General features: G+C 36.4%; 1 protein-coding gene across 3 annotated transcripts; it reads right to left on the reverse strand.

The window, feature by feature from the left end:
* Window positions 1-2,259: 2,259 nt before the first annotated feature.
* Window positions 2,260-23,985, reverse strand: si:ch211-223a21.4. 3 transcript variants are annotated; one of them, XM_073947749.1, is made up of 4 exons: window positions 20,604-23,985; window positions 19,978-20,065; window positions 10,129-10,278; window positions 2,260-5,693 (listed from the first exon to the last, which is right to left on the reverse strand). In XM_073947749.1, the coding sequence occupies exons 3-4, from the start codon at window positions 10,211-10,213 to the stop codon at window positions 4,627-4,629; spliced, it is 1,152 nt and encodes a 383-aa protein (XP_073803850.1). In that variant the 5' UTR covers window positions 10,214-10,278; window positions 19,978-20,065; window positions 20,604-23,985; the 3' UTR covers window positions 2,260-4,626. The 3 variants fall into 3 exon arrangements, with proteins under 3 accessions (XP_073803850.1, XP_009299145.1, XP_073803852.1); XM_009300870.5 differs by lacking the exons at window positions 19,978-20,065; window positions 20,604-23,985 and adding an exon at window positions 10,630-10,717; XM_073947751.1 differs by lacking the exons at window positions 19,978-20,065; window positions 20,604-23,985 and having other exon boundaries at window positions 10,129-10,280.
* Window positions 23,986-24,099: the final 114 nt, after the last annotated feature.

Below are 24,099 nucleotides of genomic sequence, written 5' to 3' on the forward strand. Positions count from 1 at the left end.
ATACAAGGTCAGATTCATGAGGTCTGAGTGTGTATTTGTCATACCTGAACTGTTTTTGTATGTTATTTCTTAACTGTTAAGTAATTACGGAGGTATCTTTTCTGTTTCCAATTCTCATTAATTAAGTTAATACCTGCAACTAAGCATAAACTCTATTGTATGAGGCCCTTCTTCCAGATTTATACCAAGAACTAATTTCAGATAAACAGATTTCTTTATTTATTGACTTCCCATCTTTATTGCTATAGTACGCACGTTTTGTAAACTCTGTATTACAGCAGTTGGAAAGTCTTCTTATATGAGTTCAAGGGTGAAGAGCCCAACTAAATCAGCCCCTCACTCCATTACGGTGACACAAAAAACACCTTAATTTCTGTTGGATCTCAATGAGAATAGTATGGAAGTCAAATCAGTCAGTAATAAGTGTGTCTGCTGTTGTTTGTGGAGTTGTTTATTGATCCTCTGCTGAGACTGAAGCTGTTTTATTTTATTTGATTTTATTTAATGTTGTAACTCAAGTCACTGTTTGTATTTCTTGTTTATTTTCTTCAGTAATTGTAATTATTAACAGCAGGTGTTCATCAGTGTCTGAATTCACTCATTAGTGTTCATTAAAACTGTCAGGTGAACTATATTAGTTAACTAGTGTATGAAATAGTGAACAAGGACACAAAGCGTGATTTCAAACACAGACTTCAAAACATCGAATCTGAACTCTGTTAGCTCACAGTTTTCTGCAGTTGGTTACTTTCTCGAAAACAAAAATGTTACCCAGAAAGCACTGTTTTTAACAGAATATTAATGTTTTAGTGAAAAAACATTAATTTACCGTAGAATCTGACCGTTTTTTAACAGCAATTTTTTACAGTGTAACATTCAGAGGTTTAGAATAAGATTTTTATAAATACGTTACGTTTTTCTCTTTCAGAGCTCCTTTTTCTTTTTCAGTTCCTTTCTCGTCCTATTCTTCATCCTGGTTGAGGATTTTTGCTGTCCTTATCCGCTTGGACGGGTTAGCTAATTCCTCCTCCATCTCTTCAGGGGTTTCTGGAAGGTAAGTTAAGTAAGTTAACAATATAATGTTAACAGGTATAAATTGGTAGGTTCTGGATATATTATGTTAGCAATGTGCTAGTTATTACTAATATGATCTCGACTTTAAAAATAAAATAAGCATTTGTTTTGATGTTACAAAGCAATTTACTGATTTAACGTTAAAACAGAGCAGTAATTAGAGCACTTTAACAATAAAATAACTTAAGAAAAGTACTTTACCTTCAGAAGACGGTTGGTGACAGTTGACTGACAAGCATTCGAATCGGCAACGTGAAGCGATTCAGTTCTCAATGATTCAAATCTTTTTTCTGAATGATTAATTTTACCATTTATAATGCAAACCACACTGTTATGCCACTAGGTGGCAAAAACAAGCGTCTTTTTAAGTGTGATAAACTATCTGTATGAACCTGTAAAGCTGATTTATTAAAACACAACTATTCCACAAACAATGAATTTATTTTCTTATAGAAAAAAGTCTATAAAGAATGTTTGTTTTAATGTGTCTACTCAAGTGCATTTTGCCAAATAATACACCCACACACATATATTAGTCATTATTAACTTAAAATATTGTAATTATTATACTTGTATAACATAGACCAATACAATATTGGCAGCAGTGTCTGATTTTGCTTTTATATCTTATTTTTTTAAATGTTTATTAAATGTTTATAATAATTTACTAATTAAATTTACTCTAACATTGCAGAAAACACATTATGTTTACCCATCACACTAAGACTAATCCCAACCCACTTCTTTTTAAAGGATAAAAATGAACTATAGAGTTTAAGAGGCACCAGTTCCAGCTGTGTCAATGGACACATAATAAAATAGGTTGCTCAGGTCAAAAAGACAGAGAATCAGGGATAACAGCAACAAACATTTTAAAAGAAAGAGGGAGACATTCTGTTGAACTCATAACATGAGTTACATAAACATCGTTTAACATGTGTCTACCTCAGCTCTTGCAGGTTTTTTTTTTTTTTGCATCCAACCAAAAAGATGAGAGATTGACATTTTTAATAAATGAAAAAAAAAAACCTATAGAAATGAAATGTAAAAGTGTACAGCTTGTTTGTTTGCATAACTTGAATGGTTTAATGTAATGGTTGATTTTTATAATTGCCTATAATCTATTCGTATACTTTAATTTATTTATGCATTTATTTTCTTATTTTTTGCTTGTTTGTTGTATTGCTTATCTGTTAGAACTCATATTGTATTGCTATCAACAACAAGTGACAGAATTTCTTTCTGTCATTCCAATCACAACAAATAACTAATGCAAGTCCTGCAGGAATTATAAAATTCTGCAGGATTTGTCACTTGCTTGGAACCATTGTAAAGCCTGTAAGAAATTCCTGCACATATCGTCAATGTGTCCTACAGGACTTTATAATTCCTGCAGGACAGCCGCTTTCCTGTAGGGAAAAAAATATCATTCAGGATTCCTGTAAAAAGTACTGCATGATTCTAAAACCTGTAGGAATTGTCTGCACATATTGTCAATTTGTCCTGCAGGATTTTATAATTCCTACCAGATACCAGCAGGTTCCTGCAGAAAAACAAAGAAAAAAAAATTCTGCAGGATTCCTGTAGGCTATTTTTTTAAGGGCCTGCACTTTTTACAAATAATCTGCAAGCAGAAAAACAGGAAACAAACCTCAAATTGTGTCAACCCTCACTGTAAAAACTAATCTATAGAATTTACCCAATAAATCTGAGGTAACAATTTTCACAGACTTTGGTTGGGTAGATTTAATCCCATATTTTGAGTATTAACTACCTGAAGTAAAAAGTTATTAAATACGTATATTAATTGGGTAAAAAATACCTCACATTTAAATTTAACAGCTACTTATTCGGTAAAAAATATCTTTTTAAATCATAGTTTATTCATATAATTTACTTAATAACAATTACTGTTTCAGAGAAGGTAAAATGTACCTCTAAAATAAAGACATTCAAATGGGTTATCAACTCAATGTTTTATTAAATAAATAAATAATCCTAAAACACACTCAAAATATAGTGCAGCACAACAGCTTTACACAACATTTCAAGTAATGAAGCTGTTTTATAACTCACTGATCTATTAAATGTTTCAATAATGTTGGATAATAAAACATATACCTGTTTTAGGAAATCGAGATCAGAGCAGAAAAGAGAAAGGAGTACAGAAGGGAGCAAACATTTTTTTAAATGATAGGAAGTGAGACAGTGGAGCAGTATGTAGTGCTGTTGCCTCATAGCAAGAAGGTCGCTGGTTCGAACCTCGGCTCAGTTGGCGTTTCTGTGTGGAGTTTGCATGTTCTCCCTGCCTTTGCGTGGGTTTCCTGTGCTCCGGTTTCTTCCACAGTCCAAAGACATGTGGTAAAGGTGAATTGGGTGAGCCAAATTGTCCGTAGTGTATGAGTGTGTGTGTGAATGTGTGTGTGGATGTTTCCCGGAGATGGGTTGTGGCTGCAAGGGCATCTGCTGCGTAAAAACTTGCTGGATAAGTTGGCTGTTCATTCCGCTGTGGCGACCCCGGATTAATAAAGGGAATAAGCCGACAAGAAAATGAATGAATGAATTATCGATGCTGTAAAAGGTCCCTTATGAAACTGTAAATAGTCACATAACTTGTTCGTCAGAAGATTTCTGTGGCTGAACAACACTTCTGTGCATATAACCCATTCATAACAACCCAGTCTACATCAGCTCTGCTCCTTGATTCAGGATTTGTAAAAGTTTTGATTCTGCATTTGTTTTGACCGTGGCTTGTGTAAACGCTCATCAGTGGGTCTGCGTGGACATGTGCGCAGTAGTTCAAATCTACATTTGTTCACAGTTTGGGCTACTTATCAGAATAATGGGAATATTCGGCCTGATATTTTTTTAATAAGATGAATTTTTTTTTGTTTTATCCCTTAAAAAACAAAAAGAAATGCACGTAAATACATTTAGATTTGCATTTGAGTACTGAAATTAGCATGTAAGCTAACAAATCACTCATGTTCTCATTCACAATAGAGACACTGGGTTTCCCATACAATGATTTATTTGTAGTAATGTTGGAGTTTCACATGAACGTATATTTAAAGGCAAGCAGTTGTCTATTGAAAGTTTAATTTCTTCTTTTAAGTTTAATTGTCTTCATGAAGAAAACTTGTTTCTTTTCTGAGATTAGTCCATCAAAATATATGTGTAGTGTTTTGAAACCAAAGTCTTCATTTGTTATCCACAGCACATCAAGATTTGATCAAGTCAAAATCTCATAATCTGACACAAATCTCATCTGTCGTAACTGACAAATGGCATTGTGTAGTCTGAACAGGGCTTTAGGGAGTCTAAAAGATAACGATGAAGATAAAAGAGGTAAGAATCTCTTGTCATTTATAGGGAGTCAGGAATCATCTGATTGGTGAATCATGTTTTAGCTAATGCTGGACCAGTCGTGAACAATAATAAGCATGTGATCCTCTCGAAAGTAGTTTATAAATAAACTTCATGTCAATGAACAGCCAAACTACATGAAAAAGCTGCCGTTTTCAATATACTCGTGTTTGTGTGGAGAAGGTCTCAATGTTGAGGACTTTGCTCTGCATTGTGAAGCTTCATGTGAGCGCTGAGGTTTATTTTTTGTTTAAAGCTCTTTCCACACTCACTGCATCTATAACGATCCTCTCTTGAGTGAGTCTTCATGTGTTGCTTAATGTAGTCTTTGCGTGTGAGACTCTTTCCACACTGATCACATATGAACACTATGATTCCAGAGTGACCATCCATGTGGTTCATGAGGTTAGCTTTACATGTGAAGCTCTTTTCACACTGATTACATGCAAACAGCTTCTCTCTGGTATGAGTTTTCATGTGGTTAATGAGTGAGCTTTTACATGTGAAACTTTTACCACACTCTGTGCATGTGTAAGGTTTCTCTCCAGTGTGGATCATCATGTCGGTGTCAAGCTTTTGTTTTTGAGCAAAACTTTTACCACACAGTGTTTTTCCTCCATTGTGAGTTCTAATGTGGCCTTTAAGGGTGCCACTTTGCTTAAAACTCTTTCCACACTGTTGACATGTGTAGGGCTTTTCTCCAGTGTGAATTCTCTTGTGCGCTGCAAAGTTTCCTGCATAATAGAAGCTTTGTCCACACTGTTGGCATGTGTACGGCCTCTCTCCAGTGTGACTTCTCATGTGGCCTTTAAGTGTGGCACTTTGCTTAAAACTCTTTCCACATTGTTGGCATGTGTACGGCCTCTCTCCGGTGTGTATTCTCATGTGGCCTTTAAGGGTGCCACTTTGCTTAAAACTCTTTCCACACTGTTGGCATGTGTACGGCCTCTCTCCAGTGTGAATTCTCATGTGGGTCTTGAAGCTTCTCTTTTTACCAAAACTCTTTCCACACTGTTCGCAAGTGTAAGGTTTCTCCCTAATGTGAACTCTCATGTGATCACCAAGGTTAAGCTTTTGAATGAAACTCTTTTTACACTGTTTACTGCTGAAATTACACTCAGTTTTGGATTTCCGAGGTCTTCCGAGTGATGAAGTCTTTACAGTCAGTGTGGGTTTTTCATCAGCTGTTATTTCTTGGTGTTGCTCTTCCATTTTATTCCATTGTTGAGTCTCTTCCTTCAGCACTATCAGGTCTTAAAAAAAAAAAAAAAAAAAGAACTTTAGTATGAAGGCACAAAGCGACAAGCATGAAATGGATGTTTCACCCAAAAATTAAAATGACCTTAACATTTACTCTGCGTCATGTGGTTTTAAATATTTCCTTTCTTCTGGAACACAAAGTAAGCCATCATTTTTTCACAATATCTTCTTTTGTGTTCGGCAGAATCAAGAAACTCAAAGATTTAAAGCCACACGAGGAAGAGTAAATGGTGAGGCTATTTTCATTTCTGCGTTAACTATCCCTTTAAAGGGTTCCTATTATGAACCTTTTTTACAGGATGTAAAGTAAGTCTTTAATGTTTCCAGAATGGGTCTGGGGTTTCAGCGCAAAATCAGATCATATACCTTGCAGAATATTTCATTTTGGGGGTCAGAGGAAAACCAAGCTCTTTTTGTGCCTGTGGCTTTAAATGCAAATGATCCAATGCACTCGCTCTAGATTACTCCTGTTGTGTTCCCTCATGTGTATCTTCCACTCAACATTTTTAACTTGCTTGGAAGACCTGGTTGAGACAAATCCTGCATGTTCATAGCAATTACGGATAATTCAGCTTATATTTGTGAGTTTGCATTATTGTATATAACTTATGCAAATGTTTCCCTCTACTGGGTTGCAGCTGGAAGGGCATCCGCTGTTTAAAACATATGCTGGATAAGTTGGTGGTTCATTCCGCTGTGGTGACCCCTAATGAATAAAGAGACTGAGCTAAAGGAGAATGAATGAATGAACTTATGCAAATGCTTAATGCCACATTTGCTTTAAACTGTAGTGATGAGAATATGGCAAGATGACATACTTTGCTACTTGTTTTCATTCATTTGTACTTTTGTCTCAGTTTTCTTGCCTTTGTGCATGTCCGGAGGCTTAGCTGAAGACCTATATGGTGACATTTTATATACTCGACAAGATGCAGAAATGCCATTTAAAAAGATTACCTGCTGTTTGTCTAATAGGGAACAGTGACAATGTAAATATACAAATAAAAGCGTTACCCCGATGTTTACCAATGTTAAACGTCTGTTAATGAACACCCAGGATTATTTTATAACCCCTAGGGGCTGTTTCATAAAAGTGGTTTAGTGAGCCAAACTAAATGTCCACACTTTAATTGGTTCCATAACAGCAAGTTGAAGATCATTTGATGTAACTAATCTGAGTTCAGCTGAAATAATCTAGATAACTACTCATGCACGTAACTGTCATGAAACCCTGAAGGTCGAGAACAGATGCATCATTATGATTATGTTGTATGCTACCTTGGCAACTACGATGAATGAAAGAGCTCTGAAACAAGACACCACAATGTTCACAGCGAGGGCATAGCATTTGATTCAAATATAAGTTCAAATATATAATAATTTAAACAATCAAAAAGTACGGCTTGAAACAAAGCAAGAAAGAGGGCTGACAGGAAACTGCAGATTTTAAAATATAGGTCATTATTTAGGCCTATTAACGTTAAGTTAAATATTTGTCACAATACATATAAATATTTGCTTGTGCGCAAGAGAGAGAATACACGCTCACTGCAAATTGTAGCTTGCAAGGAAAAGTCTTAATGCATTGGAGGTTTACTGTAACATTCAAAATGTACTTAACGTCAGCACAATAAGTTTAAAATAATGGCTACAAAGAGCCGTGCACACACAAGCAGTGGGATGTGTTATTTGCTCTTGAAACTGCTGCAAATTGCTGCTTTCTATTTAAAAACATTTGTTGCCCTTTGAAAACATTTGTTTATTTAAAGTGCTGTCAAAATTAGAGCGTTAACTCATGCAATTAATTTGATATATATATAAAATGTTTTTAAAAAATGCATGCAGTTGCTGTTATACTTCCTGTTGTAGTCATGCAAAGAAATATGCATAAGACCAAGGAAGCACTTTTAGAAGGAACGTTTCAGTATAAAATAATTAATGAAAAAAATGAATGCTGCATTACCAGGCTTTCCAGCATTACATCTAATTTAGTACGTTTCATTTTTAATCTTTAGACTTTTGCTGTAATAGAAATTTATACCCCATACCGAACGGAAAGAAAAACCTCCGCATTTCGTGACTCGGTGTTCCTTTAAGGTAATAAAAAAAAAAAAAACAACTGTTTACATGGTAGACTCTTAATAAGAGTATTAATCATATTAAAATGGGAGTATTGGTGTCCGTATAAATGTACTCAGTGAAAGTGCCAGATAATGCCTCGAGCTGTCCAAGACATCTGCATTCGTCTGCCTTTAAGATGATTCCATGTGCGCTCAAATGATTTATTAAGTTTGATGTGTTTCCTCCTTAAGTGCAAATTTTGTACAGCGCCTGCTTCACGTTGCTTTGTCAGAATCCTTGTGAAATACAGCCATACTTAAGAACACATGGTTTAAGCAAATTTGATGAATGCGAACGCATTAGTGTAAATGGGGCCATAGTAGTGACCTGATCTCATATGCTATTGTTTTAGAACCTCCAATTTAGTTGCCTATTGGAGAAATGACCTGGAGTAATAAATGGCTACTTGCTCTACAAACAAATGTGTTCATGACTATTCATACAAAGAAAAATAATAAAATGAGAAAATACGACTTTGCAACATCAAGCAGCATTAGGCATGGGCCAGTATTAGATTCTGACGGTATGATAAGCTTGGATATAAATATCACAGTTTCACTGTATTGTGATTACTGCTCTAAAATTTATTCTTTTTAATCTCTGGGTAGAAAAACAAGAACTTTTTTCCTTTGAACACAATATATTTTCTTTTAAGAATCTTTGAGGCTCAGTTTCACAAACAGGGCTTAGATTAAGCTGGGACTAGTCCTTAGTTAAATTAGGCTATTTAAGCCAAATTTATAAAAATGGCCTTAGTAAAATATATTACTGGTGTGCACCTGGAGAAAAAAATACACTGATGTATTTTATCTCACGGAAAGTTATTTTGAGTTGAGACCACTCAAACATGCAATTTAATCTTGACTAGCCTTAAACCTTGTTTGTGAAACCGGGGGAGAAAGTATTATGGGGCAGTAAACATATCAGGCTGAATCATTCAAATGAATCATTCGTTTCAAAAACACAGATTTCTTTACAATTTAAAATGGCATCTTTGGATATATTTTTTGCTGGAGATACTGTTGTCCTGAAAAACTTATAACAAAATGTAAAAAAAAACCTTTTATATACTGTCGTACTGTGGTATACCTTGAAAACAGTTATCGTTCCATACCTAAGCAGAATAACCCTGTTTTAAGGATCTAAAAATAAATTCTTTAAAAAAAAAGTCTCAAGCAAAAAGATTCCAATGGCGACGCCTGCTGGTACATGAAGAATTTGGTCAATACTGACAAACTTCACACTAGTCAGTGCAATGCTAAATGTTATTGTTCCACTATATTTAGTTTGTTTTGTCTCACGTCATCCCACAGCAACATCTTATAGCTTAGAATACTGTACAATGTTTTATAACAATTATTGTAGAGTCCATTTCATTCAGCATATTTAATATTGGGGGCATCCACATCATTTGACAAACTGTAAACCAGGGTTTCTGCAGGTTTCTTTTTATGACATTTTTAAGACCATTATGAACGAAATTTTAAACCCATAAAGGGATAAAGCTAAAGAATTTTTCCAATGGTCTAGATGGAAAAGATTTTTATTTGCCCCATTAAAAAAAAAAAAAAAAAATATATATATATATATATATATATATATATATATATATATATATATATATATATATATATATATATATATATATAAACACAATAATAAATAAATAAATAATTTTTTATATGTATTTTAGATATTTCTAGCTAAAGATTTTAAATTTTTTGTTTGATTTTGGATCTTAAGACATTTTATGACGCAGCGGAAACCCTGTTTAAACACAATAGCCCTAGTAATTAGTTATTGTAGTAATGATGTACTTCTAACTCAGATATTATCTGTGAGAACTAGTAACAACTACTAGAAACAAGTTTAAACTCATAAAGAAGTTGATGAAAATAGGGGAATTGTGATCAACGTGACGTATGCAAATGGAAAGTACTAAGCCAACACTATCACTGAGAATACTGTAGGGTCAAATATAATCAGCTCAGTTTAACTTTTTTAATTTATTTTATAAAGCGCCGGTGCTCAAGGACGCTTCACAAACAGCAGGAGAACAAGAAAAGCAATAACCTTAAGAAGGTACAGAAAATGGGAGACTAATAATACATAAAATAATGACAAAAGACACGAGAACAAGTAATGAAAGAAACTCATTTCTGTCTTTCAATGAGTGCTTATGTGCATTTAGGAGAACTAGGCAGCACACTCAGGGTTGCAAAATGGATTAATTTAGTATTCTTATTATTAAAATATATCTGAATGAGGATCAAATGACTGAGTTTTTCTTTGAGAATGAAAACCAACCTGTTTGTTCCTGCAGATCTTCCTGTTTGACTGTGAATGTTTCTTCAATCTTCACATCTTCACTCTCGTCTTTAATAAACGCCATCTTTATAACAGTGTGGAGATCAGTCGCTTCAGCAGGAGTTTTTCTCTGTGTTTGGACACTTTATCCTGTTTAAAATGAACAAAACAATAAAAATGTCCTGTTGAAAATTTATAAAACAATGAACAGAAATAAAATAAATTCTCTTCAACACTTGCTTCAACAGTTTATTTTAATCAGAGTAATTAACAAAAATAAATCAGGTAAAACGTTTCATTAAAACTCTTATTACACACTTTTCTGTTACTTTAGTCAAACAATAGCCCTCCATTACTGAGAATAAAATAGTACTACGTTGTATAAAGGGTTAAAATAATATTTCCAACAGCATTAACATAATTTAGCATCGTATAAAAACCCTAAAACTTTAGAACTTTAACTTTAAATCGGGTTATATTTGTAAAACTTTTTAAGCAAACCTTTTTCCAGTTGAATCACCGCGCTGTAGCGGCGCCGCTTGATGACGTCACGTCACGCCAAAATAAAAGTCTTTTGTTTAGCTTTTTTGCCACTCTAGGCAGGGCAAACTTTATTTATAGAGCACAATTTTACACAACCGTGGTTGATCCAAAGTACTTTACAATAAAATAAACTACACAATAAAACTAAAAAACTAGTATTAAAAATACAAAAAAAATGTATGTTTAAAAGTAATACTAAAATACAAATAAAAAATAACATGCATTTGTCACTCAAAGGAAAGAGAGTAAAAATAAGTCTTTAAGTTAGATTTAAAAGCATCCAATGATGTAGCAACCCCGATGTTCAGAGGGAGACTGTTCCAGAGCCATAGAGGTAAAGTTGGTTTTATAATCGCACATTCTGACTTTCCCCTATTATTTTTTTATAAAAGTATTATTTGCAAACTCTAAATAGTAAAATCATATTAGCAGCAAATGACTATCAAAGTACAACATTGTTCACAATCAAATAAACAGTGTCAATGTTGTTTTCAAGCCACACTTGCATGCTCATTCCAATCTAATAGTCATAGTAACATGGTAAACAAAACAGAGACTTCTAAATGAACGAATGTGTGAATATAAAACTTTACCTCTATCACAGAAAGCTCTATCACCTTTTGATTTGCAGCGAGACCGAGGGACAGACAAAACAGACATGCATGGGACATGGAACATGGGATTTTAACAGTCTACAAGCTAAATAAAGTCTAATAAGTTCACTTCACTGACATAGGCTAGGGCAAAATTGTGCGCAGCTTTTAATTAACAAAAAGAAATTGAGTAAAACGTTTCATTAAAACACTTATTACACACTTTTCTGTTACTTTATTTAAACAATAACCCTTGGTTACTGAGAATAAAATAGTACTATGTTGTATAAAGAGTAAAAATAATATTTCCAAAAGCAGGAACATAATTTAGCAAAAGTTTTTTTTCTTTACATTTTTTTCCACTTACTGTTGCAGTCATCATGAATTATTGATACATTTCTCCCATGTTTTTATAGAAGTAAATTTGGTTTTATATTCGCACATTCGGACTTTCCCCTTAATAACATAATTTCATAAAAAGTGTTATTTGCAAACTCTAAATAGCAAAATCATATTAGAAGAACAGGCGTAAATCTGCTGCATTAGTTACTTAGTTATTAAGTATTAGGTATAATTAAGTATTAGCTACTTAAGCTAAAGCCGTTTCCCATGTGTTGTTTCATTTGTGAAGACTTGTCATAATGTTAACTTTACATTAAGGACCACAATAAGCATTTTGTCTAGCGGTGTATTTGCTTAATGAGCACTGTGCTACGTCCAAACTAACCCCACTGTATTTTTGTATAATCAATTTCTTTTCTGTTGTTAAGTGACTCAATTAATTTAAAATTAAAATGTGAAAAAATGTAAACATTTTTTAATTCTTTGTGATTATTTTTGTGATTATTTTAATAATAGTTTTGCATTCTTTATGTAAAGCACTTTGAATTACCATTGTGTATAAAATGTGCTACAGTATAAAGAAACTTGCCTGGCAGTTTCATGTATTGGATAAAATGACAGAGAAAATAGACATAAGATCATGTTTCAGTGCAACTAAACCCCAAGTACAAAAAGTTCACAAATTAAGCAATTTGGCTTTAAGAATGAGTTGTTAAATTCTAATGTCACATTATCAATCACAGCAGGGTCGACCCGTGGCATAGGCAGTATAGGCAATTGCTACGGGCGCAGTACGGCCAGGGGGGCGCCAGAAATGGGAGAAGAAAAAAAAGTAACTTCCACTATGCCTAAAACAAGTTGGTATGAATTCAGAAAAGAATAAGCCCACATTAATATAACTGCATAGTGCATAGCCTACTAAGTAGTAGTAGTATAATAATAATAAAACCTACTCGCCTAAGACGCCCCCTCTGAATAATTAGACTGTACCTGCTACGGTGTTCATTTTTTTTTTTTGATGGGTCAACATGCTCAATATGTCAAAACGTCCCAAACCCTCTCAAACAGTCTAGTGCGCAGGGGAGGCAAAAAAAAAAAAACACAAGAAGAGGAGGAATAACGCAACAAAGACAGAGGTAATGTTACAACAAAGATGATTATTTTACTGTATCCGTGATCGATGACGCCATTAATTAGCTAGACACATACTTGTCAACTCTCCGGTTTTCCCAGCTATCATCAAGTTTAAGTATTTCCCCGTAGTTGCCCTGTATGTTTAAACTTTCTATGAATAGTGAAAGTACTGTCAAAACAGAGCCGATCTCAAATGTGATATACATTGCAAGAGCTGTGCAAGAGAATTGTACTTTCGCTTTATTTTGGCTTGAAAGAATGTTAATAAAAATGTCTGCATTCACTTTTTTCCCGTTAAAGCTGTGCGTCGATCGACGCAACCCCTGAATCAGTGTATGCATGCAGTCTGACTACTGGACGTGCTCTGTATGATATACTGTTCCCAGATCCGCTTCTGTACACGCAATTTAAAGATGAGCGAAAGTTTAGCATACTTTGGGGATTTATGTGTGTTTAAACAGACACATACATTTAATAATATGTAAACATGTTTGTACTGCTTGTATTATTTTTAAAAACACAACATTTTTTTTTCTTAAATGAGCACAAACAGTTACTAAACTAATCGAATGCTTTCATTAGCCTATTGATCTGTGCATTCTTATGCCGAGTTCAGACTGCATGATTTTCAAAGTGATTGTGTCACAGATGTTTTCACACTGCATGACTATCTGGGCTAGCGTTTCGTTGCTGCTTTGTTTACACTGCAAGATTGATCGGCGACTGGGACATTCACATTGCATGACTTTACTATAGGAAGAATCGCTGACAACTTCGTCCAAACTACGTCTCAGCCAAAAACACGTAGTATATCTTTTGTTATTAACTACATAATGAGAAAGAAGCTTTTAATGGGGTAGAGCATGTACGTGTTTGCTCACCTGGGTTTAAAGGGAATTAGCCATTTCTCCTTAACGTTGATAATAAACTAATTTCTTTCTGTATGAAATGTCAAACAGACAAGGTTGCTCCTGAGTCCTGTCAAACCTCCACTAGTTTTTCCTCCATTTCGTGGGTCCAAATAAACCGAAAAAGAGCGCTTTTAACTTCTCCCCCAGCCTCCCGCTGGCCTGCAGCAGGTACACACACGCACACACAAGTGAAAGCTGCTCTCTCATTGGCTGTAGGCGAACGCTGATGTTATTTTCAGTCAAAACTCAATTCAAACGGCATGATTTGAATCGCTGACAGCTCCAGATATTTAGCATGCCAAATATCTCGCAGGCATCGGCGACTCATCGGCGATTCTCTCAGATCGCGTCTTTGATAGTTCATACTGTGTGATTGTCACTCACGTGCACGAGCGGCGATTTGCCTGTGATTTCAGGCATTTGTCGGCGATTTCTCAAAACCTGTCGGCGAGCCAAAATCAGGGCTAAAATCACGCAGTCTGAACTAGGCATTACAGTGACACCTCTGTTATCAAAAAACAAAATAAGAGATTGCTGGCTTAAAAAAAGGCTCGAAGGCAACCTGTGGTTTTGGGGAAAAGTGACTGCCACCTATTGTTGAGATCACGCCTTTTGGGTTTGTCGTACAAAACCCTCTTTATGCATGTGCAAAGTAACTGAGTAGAAAGCACAGTAAATTTTGCTCCCCCCACTGTCTTAGATGAAACTGCATTTTGGTTTTTTCTTTTAGTGTTAAGACTAAGTTGGCCAGAGCACCTGTCTTGGGAACAGCAGGTGCTAGGTTCAAATCCAAAATGCACCTTTCCTTCAGATTATGGGAGAGTGGCTTTCTGATCTGAAAATCTTTCAATGGCCGATAGCATATGTTTGTCCAGATTTCCATTTTCTTTCCATCTTGTCAGCATTTTCTGCATCCTGACATGCTGGTTTTTGTGTTTTATTGTTTTTTCTTCATCGATTTTTGTTATCGGGCAAATGTCTCTTACAGTTAAACAACCTCTTTTGGTTGCCATTTTAAGACTTGCTGTCTTTTTTTAGTTTCTTTGTGCAAAATCATCTTTCCCTTTTCAGCGTTAGCGCTGCCGCTTAGTTGGTCAAAGTGCCTGTTTAGTAAACAAGACATCCTGGGTTCATGTAGTGCCAAATGTACAGGTGCCAGAATTGCTTCTTCTTAAGAGTTACAAGTGTTTACGTAGCGAGCTGTTTAGCAGTCTGTTTCTTAAAAAGTATACCCCTTCTCCAAGCTATAGCAGATGATGCTTTTCGTGACTGGATTCGCCATGCAAAGTGACATTTCCCCCGCTGCCTGGCCAGACCAGACCAAAACAGAAAAGAGGATGTAGACCATGTTATCTGCAACTTTGTGTTGGTTGTAATGTACACTGTGTACACTATATTTATGGGGAAAATACAGTTAAATATATTTGTTTGTTTTGTATAAAAACAATATTCTGAAATATTTTACAAAGCACTTCTGTAGGCCTACTGTCTGTAGTACAGTCTATTCCAATTGTTTACACACAATTACTTGTACTTCAGACACAATAACTACAACGTATAACTGATGCAACAAACCCCATGAACCAACTCTGCTAAACTACAAGCACAATTCCTGCTTTACATTCAAATTGCAGGTTTAAAACACCCTTTTTTTAAAACACTACAGACAATTCTCTGCATTTTGCACAGTTTTCATGCAGAAAATCTATTGTTTTCACAAGGAACACACTGTCATTCACAATTCTAAAGTCAGTTGTCCTACTTTGCATACTAACTCATCACATGAGTAAACACCTGTCACATAGAATTACAATTCAGAAATCAGAGCTCATCTGGTTCATAACTGGTTCTCTGCCAACTCATTTTTTTTAGTTGTTCATCTCCCTCTCTATATTCTCCATTCCTCAAACCTATTGAGGATTTTTTTTCTCCCTGGAGATGTGAAGTGTATGACCGAAATCCACACACACGTATACCCCTTCTCCAAGCTATAGCAGTTGATGTTTTTCGAGACTGGATTTGCCATGCAAGGTAACAAGTCAGAAATCCTCATTTAACAATTGAGTCAGAATATACCTTAAAAAGCTGAAGCATTGAAGCAGGGCTTTTGCTTCATTTGGACTCTGGACTTCTGCAAGGGTTCATCCAGGATTTGAACCCAGGAGCTCTCGCACCTTAAGCGAGAATCATATCCCTAGACCAACAAGCCACTGCAAGATAGCCACCGTACATGGCAAAACTATCTGCTGACAAACCAGCATTCTCAGAAAAAGGCCTCTGTGTAAGCCACAAAGCCTTTACAAAACAGCGGACAACTGTAAGGGCTCAACCAAAATTTGAACCTGGGATTTCTCACGGCATGATTGAGAATCATACTCCTAGACCAGCAAGCCACTATGCAAGGAATGATATATGTGGTGACACTATCTGGGGTCCGTACTTCGTACCTCGCTTAAATGATCTAAGATGATTTGGCAGATCCTGGATCTTTTTATCTCGATAACTGATCTCTTGCTAATTTGGTTCTTCAAACAAGTTCGCAAATCAGATTAGAATGTCTGGATGAACTGATCTGAGATCGCTGCATGTGTTGTGAAGGACAGATCTATCGATCCTCGAAATCATGATCAGCAATGCCATGATTGGCTGATGGCACATCAGCGTATTGACATCATCTGATTAGTATTCAATTATCCATGTGAGCAAAATTACATCAAACTAGCAGTAAACGGTTTGTTAAATTTGAAACGCAATAACCTTCCACATTTGTTGTGAGCTGCTGGCTTTACACTTTCATGTGTCAAGACAAGAGTATTCATCATGTATTTTAATGCATATCAGTGTATTTAGTTCTACATTTAGAGAAGATTTTCTTTATTATAGTAGCCGGTTTTTTAATCAGTGTAAAGAAAAACTGGTTGTTTACAAAAGGATTTTAATATTGATAAGGCATCTGCAACTTTTGTGAAGCATCAAATCACTGGCATATTAACTGTCAAAACATGTTCATGACTGCATAAATGTATTATTGCTTTTAAAAAAGTCACATATTGTGCATTTCTATTATACACAATTTGTACTAAAGTAATTAAAAAAGTACATGTCAATACATTTTCTCTTTGCACCACCAGGTGGCAGTCTTTGTACTTTTATTTCGAGGGTGTAGATTGCATAAGTTTTATTAATATGTATAACTTCATTTATTGTATTAGTAACTATAAACTATATATATATATATATATATATATATATATATATATATATATATATATATATATATATATATATATATATATATATATATATATATATATATACATAGTTAACCCTTAAAGACCTAGAGGTATTTTGTGGGCATGTCACTGGCCTGTATTTTTATTTTTTATTTTAGCTGCCTTATTCTAATTTTACTAGTCAGCCTCAAATGTCATATATCATTTTAAACAGGAGAACCTGAAATTTCAATCTGTATCATTTTAGTTTCTTATTTGTTTTTTTTTTTTCTAAAAACAGACAAACATAATGGATTTTTTTTTAAATTTATGAAAAACTAAATAATATTAATTTAAAAAATCAGTTATTGCAAACAAACTCTCCTGAAGTTTTTTTTTTTTTTTTTAGAAAGTTATATTAGGATGTTTTAAGCTTCCAACATAAATTCTTTCTATACACAACACTTCCTGAGCAAGTTATAGCAATTTATTTGAATGTTATTCTAAGGCGTTTTTCATTGAAAAACTGGTGCATTCTATTTATTGACAAAGTAGATGCCCAAATGACCTGTTTTTTTTGTGTTTTTCTTACTTATTTTAGCAGTCAGCATCAAGTGTCATACATCATTTTAAACAGGAGAACATGAAGTTTGAGTCAATATCTTTTACATTTATAATTTTCTTTTTTGTTTTTTTAAAAACAGACAAACATAAATACATTTTTGTGGAATAAAAAAAAACTTTTTTATTGTTTAGTTATTGCAAACAAACCCTCTTGAAGTTTGATTTTTTTTTTCTTTAGAAAGGTATATTAGGATGTTTTAAGCTTACAACATAGATTTTGTCTACATCCAACACTTCTTGAGCAAGTTATATCAATTTATTTGAATGTTATTCTAAGTCGTTTTTCATTGATAAATTCTATTTCTATTCTCATTCTATTTACTGACAAAGTAGATGCTCAAAGGTTCAAGTAATGACATATACATAAACATAGTTTGTGTATATACCTAGTTTGACCTCTTTATAAGAAATTTATTTTCAGGTTATTATAAACAACAATGTCTTCAACAATAAACAAATAAAAAATAAGACTCAAAGAAAAAGAACAAGCAAATTGTCTGTAAAAACTATATACATATTTATATAACCAAATTGGAGCTTCCTGAGGTTTTATGTACAGGCTTGTGACCCTCTGCTGCTATGCCACTGACCAAAACAGTTTCTGTGGGCAACAAGACATAGTGCTACATCGCACCGTGCACACTTCCAGATTGTGCGCTTCTTGCACAGCTTGCAGTACTGCCGCCCCTTTGTTGCAGAGTCTGGTGTCCTGCTTCTCTCCCACTGGCTGTCTTCATCTTCATTCAGAAATGCCAAAGATACAGGTAGGAACTGTGCTCCTCTTAACGCCACATCACTGTGTTTTGGGACTCCACAGAGCTCTCTGGACAACTCCTCCATGAACTGCCCATGAGACATTGGCACACTCTGAGATGACAGGCACATCTCCTTGTGAAGTATATAGCTGTTGGTAGTTGCTATATCTATGAAGTGGTACAGTAGTGTCCTGTACCACCTGTTGGACCTCTTGTGCACAGAATAATACTGGAGGAGCTGGTCAGACAGATACACCCCCCCCCCCCCATATATATTTGTTGTAGTCCACCACACAGCGAGGTGACGCGATGTTCTTTGCCTGCCATCTCCCAGTGTCTTTGTTGAGCACATTCCTGCTCACAGTGTCACCATCAAAGGCATTGTGGATGGTTGAACACACTGACACCTCCCTTGTGTCCATCCATTTTACAAACAATAGTTCTTGCTGTCTGATCCATCGAATTGAACCCCTGGGGCTCTGGGAGGTGAGTGCATTCTGCTTTGTTTGGGGAACATTTCTGCGGGAGTCCCTGAAAGTACCACAGGCAACAAAACCACTAGCATACAAGTCCCTAAAAAGTTTTGGGCTTGTATAGAAGTTGTCCACATACAAGTGATAGCCCCTCCCTAAGTATGATGGATCCATGAGGCTGCTTACTACATCATACGAGAGACCTTGACCTGACATGAAGCGACTTTTCCCAGTGTAGATGTTGAAGTCACTGGTGTACCCATTGCTGGAGTCAGCAAGCACAAACAGCTTCACACCCCACTTTATTGGCTTTGCCTTCATGTATTGCCTAAGTGCAATTTTGGCTTTCGTGGCCACCATTCTTTCATCGATGGAAACATGCTTCTTTGGCTGCCACATTGACTTGCAGGCCTCTTTCATGGTAATGTAAAGAGGCTTGAGACGATGGAGGGGGTCATATTCTGGAGTGCCTTTTTTTCTGTCATTTTGGATGTCGTCCTCAGGGTTGCTCATGTGGACAGTTCTGCTTATTGCCATGAATCTGTCTCTGGTCATGACAGAAGCAGGGAAGTGTATGCTAAGGTGTGAGTCCCTCCTCCAATAATCTCATACTTTTGGCAGTTTCAGCAGTGCCATGAAAATCAAAAGACCTATATATTTCAGAAATTCATCTGATGTCAGCTCCTCCCAGATGAACTTTTTTCCTTTGGACTGCTCCTTTTCAGCATTTTTATTGGTGTTACAACATAATTTTTTTTTACTGCTGCATCACTAAAAAAATGGCTGAAAATTTGAGCAGGTGAGTATGCAATACCCACAAAGCCTTGCAATCCAGGAGCTCTTTTCGGGAAAAAGTGTGGAAGCTGATGCGCAGTGTCTGCCACCTCGGGTCCATTCCATCCAGACCCATGGTCTCCTAAAACATGCATGTTTGCAAGTTGCCTTTCAACTCCACTTTCTCTTCTTTCCCCTCTTCCTCTACCTCTTCCTCTCCATCTTTCTCTTTCTATTCCTCTTTCTCCTTCTCTTCCTCTCCCTCTCCCTCTTCCTCTCCATCTTTCTCTTCCTCTTTCTCCTTCTCTTCCTCTCCCTCTTCCTCTCCATCTTTCTCTTCCTCTTTCTCCTTCTCTTCCTCTCCCTCTCATTCTTCCTCTTTCTCGGTCTCGTTCTCTCCCTCTACCGTATACTGGTTCCCTTTCTGCTTCTCGTCCTGTCTCTTTCAGAGGAGATGGTCTGGAGGACGAATATGGTGTGGGCCTCACCTGGATACTTTGGCCCATCTGGGCATCCCCTTCAGCCTCAGAAATCCTGCTGCCACTGGGTAGTGCATTTTGTCTCTCATCCTCCTGACTAAAATAAAAAAATGAAGATTGTGAATATACATGTGAATAATAAATAATACATAAAACAAGAACTAATTTCATTGTTATAGTTTTTCCCCCCTCACTACACATACAACACACACAAAACGCCACAGGGGAGTATAACACACAGGTACATAGCAGGAGATCAAGTATTTTTAGGAAAGTAGATATTTTGTCATTATAAAATATATAAATGTCTGTCTTTTGTATCAGAAAATCATGACTAGACAAATGTGTGTTATGTGTTTTCAACATAAAGCCTATTCTAATTCTGCTGTAGTATATATTCATGTATAATATTTATTTCCACGTTTTGGGAGATGTTTTTGTCATCAACAACAACAAAAAAACATACACACACAAAAAAATAATAATTTTCAGAATTAGTGCTTTACATGAGATTCGAAACTAAACACCTGTGACTTATAGCGCATCGCACTACCATTTGAGCCACAGAAAAGCATACTATACTATTACACCTATATACACATATCACACACATTGTACACAACGATATTACTCACATGTTGTCCTCGAATGGATCGATCCCCTGGCAATAATTCTCCTCACTGCACCAGGTGTCTGCGCCAGATTCAGAATCTGACACTGCTGGATCACTGTCATGAGAGTCATTTGAGAACAGCAACTCCAGTACCTCGTCTTTGCTGTACCTTTGTTCTGTCATTTCTGTCAGTTTTTGTCAGTTCTATCAACATTGATTTCTCTTATATGAAAATTATATTATGCAAATCGTTTTTTTTTCTGTTGTTATTTGTTTTTTGTTCGTGCATATACCCTATAATGTCACTGTTCAAATAGTTGATTGGTGCTTTGCAAGACAAAAGTCTATGTTTATTGGTTGAGTAGAGAACAGTTTGAACCAATCTTTGCATGGAGGAGGGACAACGCGTTAGCAACCACGTCCGATTTGCCAAGAGACACAAACCGAGTCAAACCCTTTTGACAAATCAGTGTTGTCAAAATTTGATGACGTATCCACACTTACCATGGAGCTTCCGTAAGTCCAAAGGACTTGCTTTACATCACCGTAAAGCTTAGAATCCCTGCTTCACGCCAGTTTTTAAATGGTAAAGATTGCATGTGCGGATCAAAAGTTATTGAACATTAAATAACAATAGTGATTTTTAGCCGCGGGCGGTTGTCTCGGTCTTTAAGGATTAAAAATATTTACCATTTTCCCAAGTATATATCTACTACTGTAAGAAAATATTAGAATTCGGTACTTACTTTCTGTATTATCTTTGCTTGAACTGAGCCGATCTAATCCTATTTATATGAATTTAACCTGCTTCCGATCAGGTTTGACCTAGCAGAACTGTTGCTATGACAACAACTCTTAGATCAACTTTGAAGAACGAAACGATCCTGGATCGTGTTAAATCGTCAATATCTAAATACAGCTGAGTAATCCACTTACGAAGAACGGACCCCTGCTGACAAACTGGAATTCTTCGAAAGACGTTTTTATGAAAGACATAATGCCCTGTAAAACGCAGGACACCTGCAAGGGCTTGTCTGGGATTTAAAACCCCGGACCTCTTGCACAAGAAACAAGAATCATACCCGGGGGTGTCCAAACTCAGTCCTGGAGGGCCGGTGTCCTGCATAGTTTAGCTCCACCTTCCTTCAACACACTTCAACTCCATGGAGCTTTCTAGTATATTTAGAAGAGCTTGATTAGCTGGTTTAGGTGTGTTTAATTGGTGTTGAAACTAAAATATGCCGGACACCGGCCCTCGAGGACCGAGTTTGGACACCCCTGCCCTAGACCAACGAGCCACTAAAGTGTTCACATTTTACATGGCGTCAGAAGTATCAGATAGTCAGAAATTTTTCTCTAACAAATCAAGGGCACCCTAAGCGAGAATCATACCCCTAGACCACCGAGCCACTGCAAAACAGCAACTTTACATGGTGACACTATCTGCCGACAAACTGGCAAAGCCACAACGCCCTTACAAAACAGCAGACAACTGTAGGGGCTCAACCGAAATTTGAACCTGGGATTTGTCATGGCATGAACGAGAATCATACTCCAAGACCAGCAAGCCACTTTGCAAGAAATTTTTTATGTGGTGACACTATCTGCTGACAAACTGGAAATCTTTGAATCTTTTTTATAAAAGCCATAATTTTGAACCCAGGACCTCTCGCACCAAAAGCGTGAATCATACCCCTAGAAAAACAAGCCACTAAAATCTGAAGTTTTCACATGGCATCAGAAGCAGCAGATAGTCAGAAATCAAGTGCAGAGAATTTGTAAGATGGAGGAAGTGAGTCTGAAACAATGGTGGATAGTCTATTGGGTGAGAGAGATCGTAGGTTTCTGCGAAAGGCAACTTGTTTTGGAGTGTATGGTGGCTCAGGAGTCCTGTGGATGTTGAGAGACAAAAGGAAATATTCCGATGTGTGTAGTGGAGTTACTAGTGTTTAATCAGTGAAGCAATGTCGCGTGTAAATAAGATCAGTAGCAGAAGTAGGTGCTCTTTTGAGGTCAAAAGAGGCAAGCAGAGTCTGGAAGTCAGTAGCTTGAGGTTTTTCAATGTGGATGTTGAAGTCACCTAGCACCAACAAGGGAGTGTCATAAACAGAAAAAGATGAGAGAAGAACATCCAGTTCATCTAAGAAGTGACCTAATGTACCTGGTGGGCGGTAGATGACAACCACATTTATGTAGAAGGAGTGGATAATGGTGGCTGCATGGAATTCAAAGGAGCTGATCTTTGCCAGTGACTATCTTTGAGTAAATTTCCATTCTTTGGAAATCAGTAGTCCAGTTCCACCCTGTCTGACGAGGAGTGTGGGAGAAAGAGAAATTAGCAGAAAGAGTAGCATGTGTAGCAGTGTCCTCCGGTCTCAACCAGGTCTCAGTTAGAGCCATGAGATTATAGTCAGAATGTGTAGCTATGGAGGTAATAAAATCTGCCTTGTGAACAGCAGATTGACAATTTCAGAGGCCCACGGAGAGAGTTGTGAAATAGCAGATGCATGTATTGAACGAAGGTTGTGATAATTATGCCTGCAGCTTACCTCCCGTGCTTTGCGAGTGTTAGTAACAACAGGAATTAGTTAACACATAATAAAAGTGCAATGAAAACAATAATAAGTGCAAAGATTAAGTAAAATAAATAAATAAAGTACTCAGGTGCTTTGTCAGTGTCTTTGCTCGGTGGAGTCGCACAGGTAGAGTCAATGGTCTTTACACTCGTCGGTCTTCACACGCAGTGAGACTAGCTGCTTATATACACCCCTGAGCGCTTGCTGATAGAATTCAGCTTGACATGCCTCAAGAGTTCCAACAATACAACAACAGAAACTGAGGCGAGGGGTGCAAAACCGACCGTGATCCACACACAAGCTCTTACAGTAACCAATGAAACAGTGAGTAATATTTCTAGCACTACACACAAACAACTGAAAACAAGTCTAAATGTACTTACACGCTGCTGGTCTCGTTGCTAAAGTGCTTCTCCTTATATGGTTGAACAAGCCATCCTACTTCCCTTACTTACTTACATTGTCTATCCATCCATCTATTTATTCATTTTGTTTAGTAAATGTGTTATTTTTGAGGCTGACCTAATAAAAATATAATAATTTTACTGCCAGAATTTTAGGTGCAGGCTAGGACTGTCTCTGCCATTGGCAGATAACGTAGTTTTTTTGGCTTCATAGGACATGGACTTTCAGCATGCAGTGGGACGGTTTGCTGCTGAGTGTGACATGGCAGGGAAATAAACAGCACCTCTGAGTCAGAAACCATGGTGCTTGACTGATAAAAAGGTGGCCATCTCCAGTTTGGAGAGTCTTTACCCCAAATGGAGTACAAGTATCTGCGTTTTTTTTTTTTTCATGAAAAATGGAATGTGAGATTAAAAGATGGATCAGTGCAGCAGCAGCAGTAATGCATTTGATGTGATTGTCTGTTGTGGTGAAGTAGCTGAGATGAAAGGCAATGTTCTAAATTTACCACTCAATCTAGGTTCCTACTCACATCTA

This window comes from Danio rerio, chromosome 4 (assembly GCF_049306965.1).
Source record: "Danio rerio strain Tuebingen ecotype United States chromosome 4, GRCz12tu, whole genome shotgun sequence".
NCBI classification, from domain to species: Eukaryota; Metazoa; Chordata; class Actinopteri; order Cypriniformes; family Danionidae; genus Danio; species Danio rerio.